This window comes from Xiphophorus maculatus, chromosome 18 (assembly GCF_002775205.1).
Source record: "Xiphophorus maculatus strain JP 163 A chromosome 18, X_maculatus-5.0-male, whole genome shotgun sequence".
Classification (NCBI taxonomy): domain Eukaryota; kingdom Metazoa; phylum Chordata; class Actinopteri; order Cyprinodontiformes; family Poeciliidae; genus Xiphophorus; species Xiphophorus maculatus.
Window position 1 is genome coordinate 10,307,468 of NC_036460.1, and position 17,234 is coordinate 10,324,701.

At 38.7% G+C, this 17,234-nt stretch overlaps 1 protein-coding gene across 1 annotated transcript; it reads right to left on the reverse strand.

Annotated features, from left to right (window-relative positions):
• Positions 1–665: 665 nt before the first annotated feature.
• On the reverse strand, positions 666–16,336 carry wdfy1 (WD repeat and FYVE domain containing 1). Its single transcript, XM_005805873.2, has 12 exons — positions 16,119–16,336; positions 14,882–14,949; positions 14,684–14,757; positions 14,514–14,568; positions 10,784–10,934; positions 10,587–10,699; positions 6,376–6,502; positions 5,048–5,153; positions 4,810–4,911; positions 4,578–4,708; positions 4,372–4,480; positions 666–3,333 (listed from the first exon to the last, which is right to left on the reverse strand). The coding sequence occupies exons 1-12, from the start codon at positions 16,253–16,255 to the stop codon at positions 3,274–3,276; spliced, it is 1,233 nt and encodes a 410-aa protein (XP_005805930.1). The 5' UTR covers positions 16,256–16,336; the 3' UTR covers positions 666–3,273.
• Between the last annotated feature and the right edge of the window lie 898 nt (positions 16,337–17,234).

Genomic DNA, 17,234 nt, shown 5'->3' on the forward strand with positions numbered 1-17,234 from the left:
TTTATGAATTGTGGAGGGGGAAAAACAGAAAGGATAACACGATTCTTGAGCTAAAGATGAGAGAGGTGACTGTTCCGTTACGTGACAGAGGACATAAACTACTGATAACGCGACTAAATCCGCTGCTTCCTTCCTGAGACGCACAAGCAATCTCAAGATCTATTCCTTGAGCTATTTCCGCAAACAGCAAATCTCAGCATCGATCATTCCTTTAGCATCCCACACATCTGCCAAGGACCCGATAAGTAATGACTGAAAGAGGCTTTTCAGGCTCCAGATTGTACCGTAGCTTTGCTAATGATCCTCCATTGTGCTCTATGAGGAGCCTCTTCTGATGCTTTGTGAAATGAGCTAAAAGATCCTTTCACGAGTTCTGAATACAGATTCTCTGCATGCGTGAAAAGAGCTTAGACACACTAAGAGTCTTTATGCCGTGAAAGTGCATTTTAAGTCTACCTCAGTCAATGCAATGATTAATAATGGATGAAATGACTGATGTGAGGCAGAGATTAAACTGTAGATCTTAGTTTCTACTCAAAGATGGATCATTTAGAGTTCTTTCTTTTAACTTCACAGCCACAGGTTCACCATTTATAAACTCCACTGACTGTTCTGTGGGTGTCTGTGTCTATATATATATATATACGCAGTATATATACTGTATATATATATATATATATATATATTTTTTTTTTTTTTTTTTTTGGGGAGTAGCACAGTGCTGTTTTTATGAAAAGCTTTGATGAAAATAATGCAATTCCCCTTCAGCATGTGGCAGACAGATAAAAGGGTTCAACAGGTGAAAGTCTTCAGTGTCCTTTGAAGGGGAGCTGAAGGACTTTGAAGTGAGGTCTTGTTGAAAGGTTATTAATAAATAATATCTTACCTGCAGTGTGCAACTCTCTTGCCACACTCATTTAATCTTAATCCAGATTAATTGCTCTCAGAGGCTGAAGCTAATGACTAGTCAGAGAGGAACAAAGACCAGACTTCTACCATCTCAAAACATCTCCAATTTCCTGAATGTCATGTTTACATAAGTTCACTTCTATATAAGAATATATAACATATAGCTAGAATTTTATTTTATCTGTCACTGACTCTGGTCAGATACACTGCAACTACTTGTCTGAATACGTTTCAAACAGGAACATCATTGGGGTTTCTACCTCCATGAACCTTTTAATGATGATCCGATCATCGGTTTCTGTATGAATAACTCCCAAAGCAAATATTATGAAGGTTTAAAAAGGTTCAGCATATAGCCTTCACAAAAACAAAACTGGTGTTTTTGAGATCTGAGTATTTCAAGATGTTTGATGTCATGAACTCTTGAACAAACCATTAGCTTTAACCGGGACCATCTGCTTTGGATTTACATTAAATGAAGAAGCCAATAGATAAGATACTACCTACTTTAGCTTTGAGGAAAAACTTGTCCATTAGTATGTTCGAAGAAGAAAAACCTGCCACCTTACTACAAACAGTGGCTACAATAATAAATACATCATGCAAATTAGTTTTAAGACATGTCTCATCCTTGAAACCCAATATCCACCAATGGGATGAAAAACATACATATGATCTGCTAGTTTGTTAACATTTTAAAAACAAAAATAAAAGTACAAATCAAACAGAAAAAAAACACTGGAGTGTCAGGATAACTCAACCATAACAACATGAAACACCTAAGCATTCACTGATCAAGTTTCTGCTGTCACTTTATTAACAAAACCATCCCATCCATGTTCACATGAAACGGCTGACAGGATTTGATAACGTGGCTCATCTTTACACCAAGTCTGCATGATGCGCTTTGGAAGTGAGGGAGGAACTGGTTTTAACGTGTTACACGGGAATCAAGATGTCTTATGGGCACAGAAAACAAAACCTACAGAGGTTGCACATATTATATTTTACTGCAAATATAAATATACACTAATGATTCCAAAAACTGGAATATGAGTCCACTCCAGCAGAATGTTTCTGATCGTCTTCCACTTACAAATAAGGCAAGCTTTAGTCTAGAATTAGATGATTCCAGCTGTTATTCACAGGAAAGTTGCACTCCTGCATCCAAACGTACAAATGGGGGGAATAAAGACAAAGATTTACTTGTGCAATTCAGTGCAAAGAGACATCTCTGATGCACAAATGTGTGTGAGGAGGGAACAACTGAGGAGGGATGGTGAAAATGAACAGTTGTACGTGCTGAAGAACTGCTCAGAAGGCTTTTAGTGGGTCTTCTTTATTTTTAAGGCCTTTACAAGAATCCAGATGTGACCAGGAACAAGTCAACATCCCAGCACCTGGGGCTACATTTAGTCTGGCCTACTCATCCAGAACCTCAGTGTGCCATTTGTCTAATTCACCTCCACCTGTGAGAAAATTTACACTTTAACATCCTAAACTGAAAAATCATGATCTCTGAAGATAATCCCACAAGCTTGAGCGCAGACCTGCAACCCGATGCTGCTGCTGACTTCGCTGGTTACTACAGAAACCAATCATCACCTCCCAAATGGTGGAGGCTGGGTTAGCTGCTGTCTAGCAAACATCTGACAACTACATCACAGACGACCCTTACCCCATCAGGAGGCCATTTTAGTAACTTTCTTCAGATTAAAGTTTAGGAACCATTACGACTGACATCATCCAAGCCCAACCGGTGACGATTTACTGATGGGAAAAGCTCCTGAGATAGTGACTTAAGGCCAGCTAGTGAAAAAGAAATCAGAAAACATTTTAAGCATCCACTACACGCAGAAAGGAGAAGAATTTACAGGTGAATATTTCTTTAAAGTAGCCTGGGATTAAGCAGGTAGCGGGAGTTCATATTTACAGCTATGGCAGGTCAGCAATGGTGAACACTAGCTTTACGGTGCAATCATAAAAAAAAGGACTTTTATCAAAAAAAAAAAAAAGCATCGGATATATTCAGTGTAAACACTAATAGCAATACCGTTCCTCCCCCAGGAGAAAACAGAACACACATGCACGCACACACACATATACATCTTTCATTGTGCTTAGGGTTCAGTTTGAGATCAGAGCAACAGTCTAAATCAGTCAGACTGACAGGTAGCAAAATATGTTACAAGAAGACGAAGAGATGTGGAGGGGATCACACACGTTCACCCAGAGAAGGCCTGGCTGGAGCGGCGGACCCCAGGCGCGAAGGCGAGGTGGGCTGTACAGAGGGGTTTCCATGACACTGAGAGAGTGGAGGAGGACTCGAGCCAGGCGAGGGTACCATGTAGAGGGCTGGGCCAATCAGCGAGGGGAAAAACCTGTTGCTAAGCTACTGCCAACCACTTGTGTCATGTCCCAGATCTGTGGAGATGGACATCATTAGTGTCAGGAAAGCATAAAGCGAGACATGATCATTGATCGGATTCATTACTTAGACAATAATCCCAATTAAACAGAAAAACCATGAGTGTGATGCAGAGATAACAAAACTACACTGTGTGCACAATTATTCAGCAACTGAGCCTTTTGGCCTGATTATCACTGTTAGGCATATTTTTCAACTCCAAGCTGGATAAACTTGAATAGTTGATGGATTTAAATGTAGCAGGTGATGTGTGTTTGTGTAATGAGGGAGGGTGTGGCCTAAAGAAATCGACAACTTGTATCAAGATGTGCAGAATTATTATCATTTTATAGATACAGTCCACATTGGTTTGGAAGTGGAAAAGTAATTATTGAGTCTAGTTTTATTTCTTGGGAGCGTTTGCAGGTAAATTAAAGCTCAGCTAACCTAAATATTTTCATTACAAGTTTAATAATGGGTGCCTAAATCCCCAGGCTCAGATGTAGAAGGACAATTTTCTGCAATAATAAATAGTTCAACATTTTTTAAATGTAAAAGTGATGCAAATAGAACTTTGGCTACATTTTAAAGGCAAGTTGTTTCTCCTCCATTAGCACCTTGAGTAACGCATACATGAGGATAACTGACAGCGCTAAGATACTCCTTCTGGGTCTGATTGGTTGTTTTTGACCTGATTCTGTGCAAGTAGCTCAGGGAGGAGATGGAGGAGCTCAGTCTTTTCACAGATGCTCTGTCTCTTATTAAAATGTGACGACATAGTGACAGTTTTAACAAATATATATAAAACATTTCTTTATAAAAGTTACATACTGCACCTTTAAGAAGGTGAGTTCATAATTTAGTATAATTTCCATCTCGGTCCAGAGATTACTTAATTCTAAAATGTGTAAACTCTTGATTTTTCATTACTACATCTAAATTTCTAAAGCTAGAGTTGAGTTTAGTTTTAGCTTCAGTATCGGCTCAAAGGCGCTCTGTTCCAAACAGAGCCAGCACACGCATGAATCATCTGGTATCAAAGCTCTGTTGTTGACCTTAACAATGCGGTCGCTTCCACAAGTGACCATCAGGCCTCTGGATGGGTCCATGTCCATGTGGGCGATGTTGTGTTTCCCCTCGTGGAACGTGGCCAACGGTGTTCGGCTGCACACACAAACACACACACACACGATGACAGCGTTTTTAATCGCGGCCGCACAGAATGATAACACAAACACATTTAGAGAAAGCCTACGCTTACTCTTCTTCTTTGATGGTATCGAAGCAGGCGTCGCACACTCGCACCGGGAACTCAAAGCCCATGATCGGGAAGGTGGAGCGTTTAGAGCTGCATTTCCCACACACAGCCTTCCCGCACTTCCTGCAGTGATGCTGCACACAACAAACACACTGGAGGTCATAAATCCTCCAGTCACAGGATTTATGACTGTGACTGGAGCCTCCTGTCCCCTGTGAGACACTGTGGTTGGTACCTGTCTAAGTCCCAAGGTCTTTGTGTCCCACATCTGCTTGATGTTCCAGAAGAAAGGCTGCTCACACTTCTGACAGGAGTCACTGTCTAACCACTGAGGTGCCTGCACAGACACATGCGCAATAAGTCTAAGCATTAAACACAAAAAACTAACCATAAGAACATAAAAGGAAAATAAAAGAAACATTTCCTCAAACCATGAAAAAGATAATTGTCAGTGCTGCAACAGTGATGCAAACCTCCTCTCTCTGTGTGTCCATGTTCCACACTGCAATGCCTCCATCGGCTGAGCACGACAGCAGCTGCCTTGTGAACTGGAGATAACGCAGCGCCTGCACACGCTCACTGAGGGAGACGGAGGCTTGGGTTATTTTCTACCGCTAATTCACAGAATTTTAAGGTTTTAAAGTAGGCGTACAGTGGCTCGCGAAAATATATAGTCAGATTTTGTCTGACACAAACTTCATATGTGTTTTGATGGGATGTTATGTGAAAGGCCAACACAAAGCAGTGGAAGGTAAGGCATACATAGCTGCAAAAGTAAAATAAATAAATCAGAGAAGTGTGATGTCCATTTTTAACATAACTGCTCTTTAAGGATAAAAAGGTGGCTTTATAAAGTATTCACTCATTTTCAAGAACTGAAAATAACGGTATGCAAATGTCGAAAGCAAAGTCATTCTCCTTCTATTTCTGTATTCAACTACTTTGTGTTAGTCAATTTCATAAAATCCCAAGAAAATTGTTGTTTGTAGGTTTGCAAAGAAACAAACATTCTCATATCCCCCACCTTGATGGATGAGTCATCTTAAATTATGAGCATGTAAAAACATAGACACATCCAATATCCCTACAGGCTGATTGTTGACAATCAGTGTGATCAATGGATTACTGCTCATTTCACACAAAACCTGAAACATACATGCTTTATGAAACCTTAAAATGGCACATTATGCAAATCAACTCAACGGTTAAAAATAGCCTTGTTTATTTCCTTTCCAAGGGAAGAATTTACTGACATCTAGTGGCAACATTTCAGAATGCAATGTCATGAATGAAATGGCAGAAAAAGGACAAACATCTAAACCAATTAAATTCAATTACAGATAAAACATATTTCTGCAGAAATTACTCATCTAACTTTTATCTTTGACCAAACTATCTGCAAATCCTGCTACAGAATGTCAGAATTCACCATGGCCTTTTCCTCGGTGTTCATCAGTGCTGACAGGCTTTGTTTGATAATGTCTGTAACAGACAGGCAGGCAGGGAGGTGATGAAATATTTATGAAGACTGAGATGTAAAAACAAAAATAAGTTAGTGCCTGGAGACAACAGTAACCGACTCCAAGGGGATTCGCCTTTGAAGAAGACGCTTCGGATATTAGTGTCACAGACTCTGTAATCATAAAACCTGATCAAAGAAATTATAAAATCAGAGAAGTAAAGGTGATTTATTCTTTTTTTTTACAATCTTGATCACAGACCAGCATTTCTATGGCCACCCTTTGCAGATCCAAAGAAGATTCAGTCGTAATGAAATTGTGTAGACTACAGAGGAACTTACTGATGTCCCTGCAGGAGAAGAGTCCGTCCCTTGCGGCCCCCGATGTCCCACATGATGATGCTGTGGTCTGAGGCCCCTGAAAAAAGCAGCCGCTGGACAGGGTCCCACCACAAAGATCCTATACTACCTGCAAAACGTTAACATCTGATGTTAGATGGCTTCAACTGGTTTCCAGAAGCTTATTCAGGAAAAGATTTATGATCTGACCCGCTGGCACCACCCAGTGTTTACTGGGAGAACTGCAAGCAGCTGCTATCAAAGCAAAGGAGCGCAAGCTTTACAAATCGGAGCATTTTTGCTCGCAGTCCAGTCAAAAAAAAAAAAGTTTAGTGCTACAAATGTTACACGAAAACAGGCAGCTCATAATTTCTGATGAATTTTTGTTATATTTATTGCCAGCAGACAATGAATGTATGGATCTAGTGTAGGACATTTGTTATTTTTAAAGAACTATTATTTCATTTCTATTATCAAGTTTAAAAATAAAAAAGCTGTGATAAAAGCACAATAGATGCCAACATTATGACAAGATTACAAAACTGACCTAGTTATATATTACTGGTACTTTGCAATTATATCATGAAAAAGATGAAAAACTGCAAAAATATTCAATTGCTTCAATTGCTATATTTAACAACATTAGTTGGTTCTTAATTATTTTTAGTCAAAGCAATTGTGGAAGGTCCAAAGAGCCACTTGTGGCTCTGGAGCTGCGGGTTGGAGACCCCCAAAATTAAAAATCACAGAAAACGATCACTGCTGCAAACCAAAATCTGCCCATTCATAAATAGTTCATCAGAGATGATCAAGACTCTTTAACTCTTGCAGCAGTCATATAATGAGAAGCAGCCTGTGGCTGTGGCTGGTGGTCTGATTTGCATGGCAGAAAGGATCCTGTGATCCAGCTCCTTTTCAAAGCATCACTGCATAGTGCCTTGGGTAATGTTTGTTTTGGAGTTAGGTAAAGCTGGGGAAATTGCTTAATATGAGGGGAGTTGAAGTAAGTTGTCAGCTGTACACAATAAAACAAGAAAGCAGTACAAACATCTTCGAGGTTTTTTTGGCAGTCTGACCAGTTGTTTTATATTTTCAGTCCATAATCAGTCCCTCCAGGATGTTTTTATTGTGATTGCTGCAACCTAAAATTATTGATTTTGCAGCACCATTTAAAAAAAAAAACAGTTGCGGTCAAAGTTGCAAACTTTTTAAGCTTTATTTTGCCAAAACCTGGTCTTGCATAACAGTTGAAATTGCTGCACTTTTCCTTCCCCTTTTCTCATCAAGTTCTAATCCCTCCTTACCTGAGAAGGCCCTGCATTATCATCCTGCTGCTGGCCTACTGTCTCCTCCCTGACTCTGTTCTTTCTATTGTGACAATAAAGATTTATTTTAAATATGAGGAAAGTAGCAGTGGGTACAACTTCTCCACAGAAATTAAAGAGGATTGGGTTTAACCCTGGCATTAACTAAATAGCAAGGAACAAAAAGTAGGTAACAGCAACATTAATATTCTTGTTACCAAGCTTAATATGATACACTGACGTGGATTAACTAATCATTATTTGGGTAGTATTATCTACATGAAAAGATACAGAAACTGTGTCAGCTACGCCCATGATTGTGTGCACAGTATAAGCAAATCCTTACAAAGTCCTGGCAAAAAGAGCATTTTGATTGGCAAGAAAAGCAGATAATATAGAAACATTAAGGTGGTTGGCCAGATTTGCTGTAAAGTTGTGATGACTTCTGAAGATTGCAAGTCCTCACAAAGTTTGCAAATGATGACTGCATTTGCATTAATAGTTGTGATCGCAACTTCCTGGAGGGACTGCATAATCGACATTTAACATTTAATGAGTCAACATGACTAATTTTAACTAATACAGAAATGGACCACCATGAAACAAATTTAAAAAAAAAACCTAAAGTTTCAGGGAGAGTTTCAGACAAGAGACATCAGGTCTAATCTTTCTATATATTTTGCCAGCCTCATAATTCCTACTAAATATTTGTTGCAGAGTGTGTGTACAGCTTGAGCTCTGAAATCGGCTCATTAAAATAATTCAGCAGCTGTCCAATTAGCATGCATTGTCAGAGACATCAAAGCACATGTTTGGATCAGAAGGAGAGACGGAGGTTTAACGCTGGGATAATTTTGTGTCATCGGAGCACATGGCAACATGAGAGTCCATCTGACTGAAGAGTGGGCAATATGGCTGTGATAAGAATCAGCTTTCTGACAATATTAGACTTTCATCTGGTCACATGAGTCAGGCCTCCACTTGCTTTTTAACAAGCTCATGTTTGATCCAAGCCTGGAGCAGAACTCTTGGAAGTGTCGGTTTCACACAGTGAAGCATCCTGGTCGCCCATTTATTCCCATTTGTCACAAGAACCCAGAACAAAATCTCATCTGAGTCATGCGTTTGTTCTTTATTATGCCCATTTATATGGATGAGGGACAATTTTTCACAGTGACAACAGTCGCCATCTGAAGAGCTGAGATGGTCACTGAGCGCCTTGATGAGCATGAGAACGGCACGGTTGCCAGATCGAAGCTGAAAACAAGCTGCTGTGGGAGTTTGCAGAGGAGCATGTCTGATGGTATTTTCCATCATTCTCGTCCAAAAAGGAATCTGTACTTGAGTGGGTGGGGGTGCTTCTTGTTCTCCATTAAGATTTGGCAACTCAGTTTAATGTCCAACATAATGTATGCAGACTCCATTCCAAAATAAAGATTGCAAAGGTTTTGTCAAAGTTGGGTGAGTGGAATAGATTTGTCTTTCTTTCCTTTTGCTGTGGCTTTTCCAGCTTTTACACCTCATCCCCACCAGCTTGTTGCTTTTTGTTCCTGATCATGGATACACACTGCAGCTGGATTATTAAATTTGCCTTTTTTATATTTAATAAAACAAATAGATTCATTAATCCAACTGCATTAGTTGGATTATTGAATCTGTGTCTCACTTCCTTAATCTTTCCAAGCAGCTCAGTTTAGTCTTTAAATAACCTCAGGAGGAATGGCCCATTGTTCAGCATTTTCCTTGATTCAAGTCACAATGAGAGGCAAAAAAACAACAAAAGCTCTATGCTATGGACCACAGTAACTTTAAATAAATAATTCAGGGTTTGCTACACAGTTCATTTCGAAATATGAGACTTTCCAGCTTCCATTTTTTAAAAAAAATCTTGCAATTCTTAAATAGAATCATTCAATTACAGTTCAATATTTCTACAGAAGCCAAATTTTATGAGCTGATCTGAGTTTTCCTAAGTTGCCCTTGAGGTTTTTGAAAACTACTGACTATTACTGTATTTCAGCCCCTTTAGTTTTTTTAGGAACCAATTTTTGTATGGATTAAAACAGGGAAAAAAACTTATGAAACATGTTTTTTTAAAATATATATATTAAAAAGGATTTAAGATTGTCCATCTGAGAATAAACTGCACCTTTACTTTGATGCATTACAAACACATATAAGTGTATTATAAAGTTGTAAATAACAATAAGAGGCCTACATGTAAATAATTTCAGATGATTGGTAATTTTTTGGAACTCTGGGATGATTATATATGTTCTGCAGTTTTAAATCACTGATTTCTTTCAGTCTTAACCCAGGTTCTGAGAAAACTGTGGCTGGATATTTGCCCAGTCTTTATGTCAGAAGAGTTCAATTGAACTGGAACATTACCAGCTATAAAGCATAGAGCTTTGAAATGGAGCTGAGGTCAGGCCATTTCGCTGCTTTGTCTGCTCTGTCCACTGTGAAAAACAGCCAGGTCTTTAAGTTTTTAACCTTCAAACTACTGACCTGAGGTGAAGTTGAAGCAGTTAAAAGATTTATTTATTTTTTGCTTTTCATTAGTCCTCCCACACCCTGCATACCTTTGTGCAATGTGGCAGTACCGAGAGATGTTCACAAGTCTTTTTTTTACAACTCTAAGTAAACTCTAAAGTCTTTAACCACTGAAATAAACATTTTCTCATCAAAGCTGTAACATCAAGGCTATGAACATGTCTTTCAATCTTTGAATATTTGAAAACAATTACATTTCCATCATTTGACATTAATTTGAAATCTACAGAAGCAGCTAAAAGCTGATTTGTATTATTATTTTTTAATGTATTAAAAAAAATGATCACTATTACGACTACGGGAGCAGCTGTTTCAATGCCCAATGATTCACCTTTAATAAACCTGTCTCTTTACCTTCGTGGCCCTTCAGAGTCGTGATGGTTGAGTACGTCTGCTTCTCCAATTTCAGCAAAGTGATCTGTCCGGAGTAATCACCGATGAAGGCGTGCTGCGTCTCGTAATCGTATCTGAGCGAGGAGTCAGGGTCTGAACGAGCGCTACGTTTTAATACGACTTACACATCAAACAGAGAGCGTGTGACGGAAGGATACTGGAGGCAGGAGGCCCAGGAGGTGAAGTAGTGTCTCCCCAACATGCTGCCGCTCTGGGTGCACATCCAGCTGACGCTCTTGTCATGGCCTGTGCTCACCACCCACTCGCTCTCCAGGGAGAATACCATACCCGACACACGGTTCTGGTGGGCTACAGGATAAGAACGAACACCAACGCATAAGTACTAAACAGGCAAATGACATTAGATTTCAATTCAATTCAAAAAATACTTTATAAAACCCCGAAGGAAAATAAATGTTATAACTAGTATTACATAAATTTCTTCAAAGAGTTGTAGTAGATGCTAAAGGTTATGTGCAGAAAAATCTCCTGTAGCAGTCTGTATCGTGTTGCTATGCTCCTGTCTCCTGGCTATTTGGTATGTTCATTGTTCTCGATCTTTGGATTCCCTTCAAGTTGAACCCAGTTTGTCAGACTTACATATTGGCCAATACCAAAGTCAGGTAATAATGTAGAACATTTATTAGAACACACCCAAATGTATATTGCGCAACCAGATTTTCCAACTAAATTTAAGTAAGATGGCCCTCTAGCTACATTAGCTCTTGTCTTTGCAAAAAGTTAAAGATTTATTGGACAGGACTTACAATCACCACGTAAAACAGATACTTTTGCTATACAGCAAACTTTGCTGTGCCAATTCTTCAAAAACGGTTAAGAAAGAGTGGCCCATATTCTGTTCTTGTTGCTGATAATAGACTATAATGTTTGTTTTCTAGTCTCAGATAATGGAAAAGACACAACTACATTTTTTTTTTACATCTTTTTAAAACCAAGAAATTTACAAAAGCTGTTACTACAAAAGTTTACTTTTATTACAACTCTGCATGCTTAGTTTATTGTAGAAAAAGTAAAGTTTCACAAAACGATTAAATAAACCTCATCCAACTATTTCATATTATTTCTAGTATACGAGGAGCATTTCAGCGCTTTATAGGAATACAATTCATGTTCAAAATCATGGATGTTTAAAATTGAGACCTACATAAATTCTAATAAACAAGCAAGTGAACCCAGTAGACTCTAAATGTATCATCTTAGAAATTATGATTAAGCACTTTAATCATTCAAGCAAATTAAATACAGATGTACCAACTTAAGTTGAGGTTTCATGACTAATGTGTGCCCAGTGCTTGGAAATCTGGATTTATCCAGAGGTGAAAACTTCAGAACAGTTTGCAGTAAATATCGAAAGCTTTGTTTTCAAACCAAAACTCTGCAAATATGAACTTTTTGTGACCTAGTGGGAGCTAATATCACATTTTTAACAGTGATTACCACAAGGAACATAAAGTGTAACATGCTGTTTATTTTTAAACACACTATTACACTTCATCAGCAAAGCAAAGAAGGGAGTTGTCTCTACTTCCTCAAACTTTCCTAGATTAATAATTAGTTGTTATATCTAGAGGCTGAGTTGTTGCTTCTATTACCTACATGAGTTATTTTTTGAAGTGTTTGTCCAGATATTCAGCAAAGACACATAGGCAGGACATTTAATCTCCAAACTTGTCTAATTTTAGTCTAAAATCTGTTGGTGGATCTAAAAGAGCCTCTTTTTTTCTCCACTGAATTAAAATGACAGCTTGTCAATACAAAGTCACCAGATGTGTGTTCAAATATCAGTAGGCATGGTCACATCCCGCATCTTATCTAATCTCACTGTGAGTCATGCGGATTTTGCTGCTTGGACTTGTCGGAAGTTGTGACAAGTGGAGAGACATTTACTCTCCAAAGAACAGACTGACCTTCAAACTGGGATTTCTAAATAAATCGGATCACAGGAGCAATGATCTTGAGAAGAAACTGGAATAAATGACAAAAAAGTGGTTGGTTTATAATTTCTTCCCAGATAGGGTAATGTAGATTCTCCAAATGCCAACAGGAAGCAGCACTTTTACATTAAATTATGTGGTATTATTGGAATTTTACTTAGAGATTTCAATAAGTTAAAAGCTGTCAATAACGTCAACCCATTTACCCATCATGCAAAGAGTAAGAGAACACCTTCAGGGTGGAAAGAGCCATTTCTGTCAGGCAGAGAAAATATGTTTGGAGAACTTTAAAATGACACTTTTAGGACAAAAGATTAAACCGCTTCACACAACAAAGCCAACCCTGAACATCCCTTCTACATGTTTTCCAGCCTTCTGAGAAAAACTAATTCAATTAGTTTGATCTATTTCCAATCTCAAAAAAACAGTCATTGTGTGGAAACTAAATGAGAATCATCCACCACTCTTGTGTCAGTGAGAATCTTAAAACTTACACAACTTAAACTCTTAGGCTTACTGGATAAATGTTTTCAAATTAAAGGAGGAATTTTGCGTATTTTATGCTACTGCAGTAAAATATTCATTTATTTGTTGCTTGTAAGAGTTCTCAATGACATGCGTGTCTTTCTAAAATCTGATTTTTGCCAAGGCTTTAAATAAAAATTCAAAAATACTTTATTTATCCCAAAGGCAAAAATAAATGTGGTTGTAACTCGCATCATCTAAGTATCTTCAAATAGTCAGAGTTGCTGTATGACGGTCCCATTACTGCCATGACATGCAAACAGCTCAATATTCAGGCAGCATAAATGATATTTCTGAATGAAACCATTCTAATCCACCTCATTTGCTTTTGCCGCTCCTCTTTAAATCTCCGTCTGGCCGTTTGGTTACAAAGCTGAGAGAAGTTGGTGTTCGGGATTTAACCTCCTCCTTCTCTCTCTGCATCCATGAAGCCTCCTTTTCAACTACTCTGATTTTTGGAGTTGTAGTTAAAGTGTTATTGGAGCTTCTGAGATGCTAATAATAAGCTGATGTCAGTTGTAAAAACAATACCTCGTCGCTATAGTTGAGCATCAACTGTTCAAAATTACAGCAAAAATCTTTCCAGCTGCACGGCACGCAAAACCAGAGGGAATAGTGGTCCAAAAAAACTGACCAGAGAAACTCCACCATAAGAGGTGAAATTAATCTGATATGTCAAATACAGTGAACCCTCGCTATAACGCGGTTCACCTTTCACGGCCTCGCTGCTCCGTGGATGTTTATGTGCAGTTTTTTTTCACAGTACATTGTATTCTGCGTCCTGATTGGCTAAACAGTCTCCGCGCTTCTTCTCTACCTGTGTGCCAATAACGTTACAGTATTTAAATATACGTAATACAGCTTGGCAAATTTTGGTAAATGTTTTTGCCCAGAAGAAAAAAAGAGAGACAACAACTACCGATAACTATGTTCTTCTACCGAAAAAACACACCTGCACCACAGGCTTCAGGAGAAAAAGACACTAGAGAGCGGAGTCAGGCCGCAGCGTCACAGTCAGAGGCACAGTGAAATACGCGAGTCACAATTTGTCCTACTGTACTTTGTAATGATGATTAAAATGATTATTTTGCTGTAGTTATTTGTAAGAAAGCGTTCTATTTGTTTAAAAAATGCCTGGGCCTGAAAACAGGTTTTGTTCTTTGGTTTCAATGCAGAGTATTTAATTATGCTGTACAATAATTGTAAAAAATAAAGGTAACTACTTCAGGGATTTCGCCCGTCACGGGTTCTTTTCGGAACGCAACCCCCACGAAAAACGAGGGTTTACCGTAATCACACAACAAAATACCCTGGATTCATTTTTGTTTAACTTCTCAATTACATTCATTGACATCTTTTTTATTGTCTTCAATCACATTGAGCCTAACTTATTTTTTTCTGTCCTCACCTGGGTATGTTTTAACGTGGTTCATTTTGTTGAAATCTTCAGAGATGAGAAATTCCTACAAGAACAAGCACAAAGGAATAAAAACCATCACATCAAATAAACATTGAAACAAAGATTTAAATTTAAACAACATTGTCCTCCACTGTCGAGTAGAGTTTGAGCTCACTCACCACAACTGCTCCGTTGTCCTGACCAATGAAGATGCGTCTGCTGTCATGGTGGTATGACATGCAAGAGCAAGGCGCTGCGGGGATAAAGAAGCAGACATGAGCATTGAGGAGGAAAATAGCTGCAGTGGTGTTTTGCTTGCACATGCATTCATAAGCCTAATTAATTGTTTCTCTCAATAAAATGAAGGCCATACTTACAGGAGACTGTGTGGTAGATGCTTGGCCAGTACTGACCACTGTCCCTTTTCAGCCACACTCGGATGGTCCTGAAGGCAAAATGTGCAGAAACAGATCAGTCTAAACCAATCTGCTGAGACCCAAGACAAAACATTCACAGCAAGAATAGTAAAAATTAAGACTGAAACCCCCAGAGAACCACTTTTTACTGCAATTACAGCAGCGAGTCTTTCTGAGAATGTTTATCTTTGGTAATCTAAACAAAGCTAAACATTCCACAACAGCTGAAAAAAAGTTCATCCTTTATCTGAAGCATATCTGGGTATATCAGTTTGCTGAGACATTCTTCTCATAGATTCTCTGTTGGTGTTAGGTCTGTACTTTGGCTGGAATCCATATTTATTTTCTTTGAAAATGTCTACCTTCCTCCAAGACAACAAAAACAACTAAAGTCAGTAATGTTGTTGTCTTATCTAAAGCAGCAGCAGTCAAAACCCAATTTCATCAAGTAACCTGCTGCATGGCGGAGCCGCAACTTCTCCTTTTTTCTTACATCAAGTGGGTTTGATGTGTGACGGAAATGATTTCAGTTTTGTTCCACTGACGCTGAAGAGAGGGGGGGGGGGGGGGTTTGCTTCCTTTACTGTTTGTAATAAAGAGCGACAGTTTCTCAGACTAATCCACTGAAAAAGTACGGATCTACCCTGCTAAGATTATTTAGGTCGGGTCAAAGTGAGACCAAGCGGTGCGTTTTTGTTACCGTGATGCATTCAGGTGCTGATCAGGAGAGTGTTCCGTTCAGGACGCAGAGTCCACTGACAATACTGAGCTGTAAATGTTGTGACTATCAACTAGCATCGCAAATATGCAATGTGATGTCTATCAGTTTACCACAACATAATTTTACTACACATTTGTATGCAAACTATTTTGTACCCAAAGCTCTTTAAATCATAAAAACTAGATGCAGAAGATAGTTCGGAGAGTTTATATTTACAGCCAGCTTCCCAAGTCACTATCTCTGTTCAAACTGTTTTAAAAGCGACGAACACAAACAGGTTGCTATTTAGCGCTAAAGCTAAACTGAGGATAAGCGTCAGCTCTTTATCCAATTCCCAAACGAAAGCTGTTTCAGTGAGGGACAATAATGCTGCCTTCTCTGTTTCAGTCCCCTCCTTTCACCAAGATATCAATGTAATAAAAACCAGTAAATAGACCTAGCCCGCTAGCTCTCGTTAGCATGACTCCTCGGACTCACCTGTCCTCGCTGACCGTGATCACTCCATCCTCCTTCGGGATTAAAACGGCCGCGTTAACCGCGTCCGAGTGTCCCTCGATCTTGTTCAGGAGGACTGGTCTAGCGGTCTGGGGCCTCGAATGAATTTCTGCAGCCATGGTTTCACCTACCTAGCAAGCACTGCTTTCCTTCAGAGGATTTTTCCTCCTCGCTCGCCAGCAGAGGAGGATCAGCTGACACCCAGAGCCTCTGTCAGGATTACCGTAAAGACTGCTGGAGGGCGCAATCGGGATTACCGTAATTACCCGAGAAGGCTACAAATTCAGTACACGGATTTTTGTAGCCAAAAAAGATACAGAGCATAGACTAAATCAGCTAGTTTTTAACGATAGTTGCCAGACTTTCCAGTAAAAGCAATCGGGCTCACTGTCTTATGTTGTTACTTACCAACATAACATGTTGTGATCAGTTGTTTTATTAGCTATTTTGTTGTAAATTGTCACATACTGAATGACGTATTACCCTGACAAACGTATTGCACAGACTTCCCCTTTCTAACTTCATTTTCAGGTCAGGTTTAATTTGTTGTCTATGTATGTTCACTTACTCAGTGTTAATTTTGTAAGATGATATAAGGAAGTCAGTTACTTTTATTAATTCATCATCAATTTGTCATTTATCATCAGAATTTGTGGACTATATTTTTTTCAGATTACATCATTACAAAGAAATACAAAAAAAACCCCTATTATGATCAAACTATCAAACCTCTAAGTCAGTAGATAAAGCTATATGGATCTATGTTTGAGTACACTCTTCACCAGAAATGAGCATTGGCAATAAAATATGATACATTTGACAGTTTCTTGCCAGAACTGCCTCTCTGATTGTTGTCAGACTTTACTGACTAGAAGAATTTCTATGTTCAATGTTTTGCAGAGAAATTCTCACTCCTTTAATCTATTCTCACATATTGTTACATTACAAGCTCAACTTTCAACGTTTTTAATTAACATAATGCATAATGGAAGGAATCAATGTATGCAGGTTTTTGAACTTTTGGTTTAGCCAGTAATCTCAAAAGTGTGGTGTGCATTTGTATTTTCACACCAGTCTGTTGGTATTCAGGCTGTATAT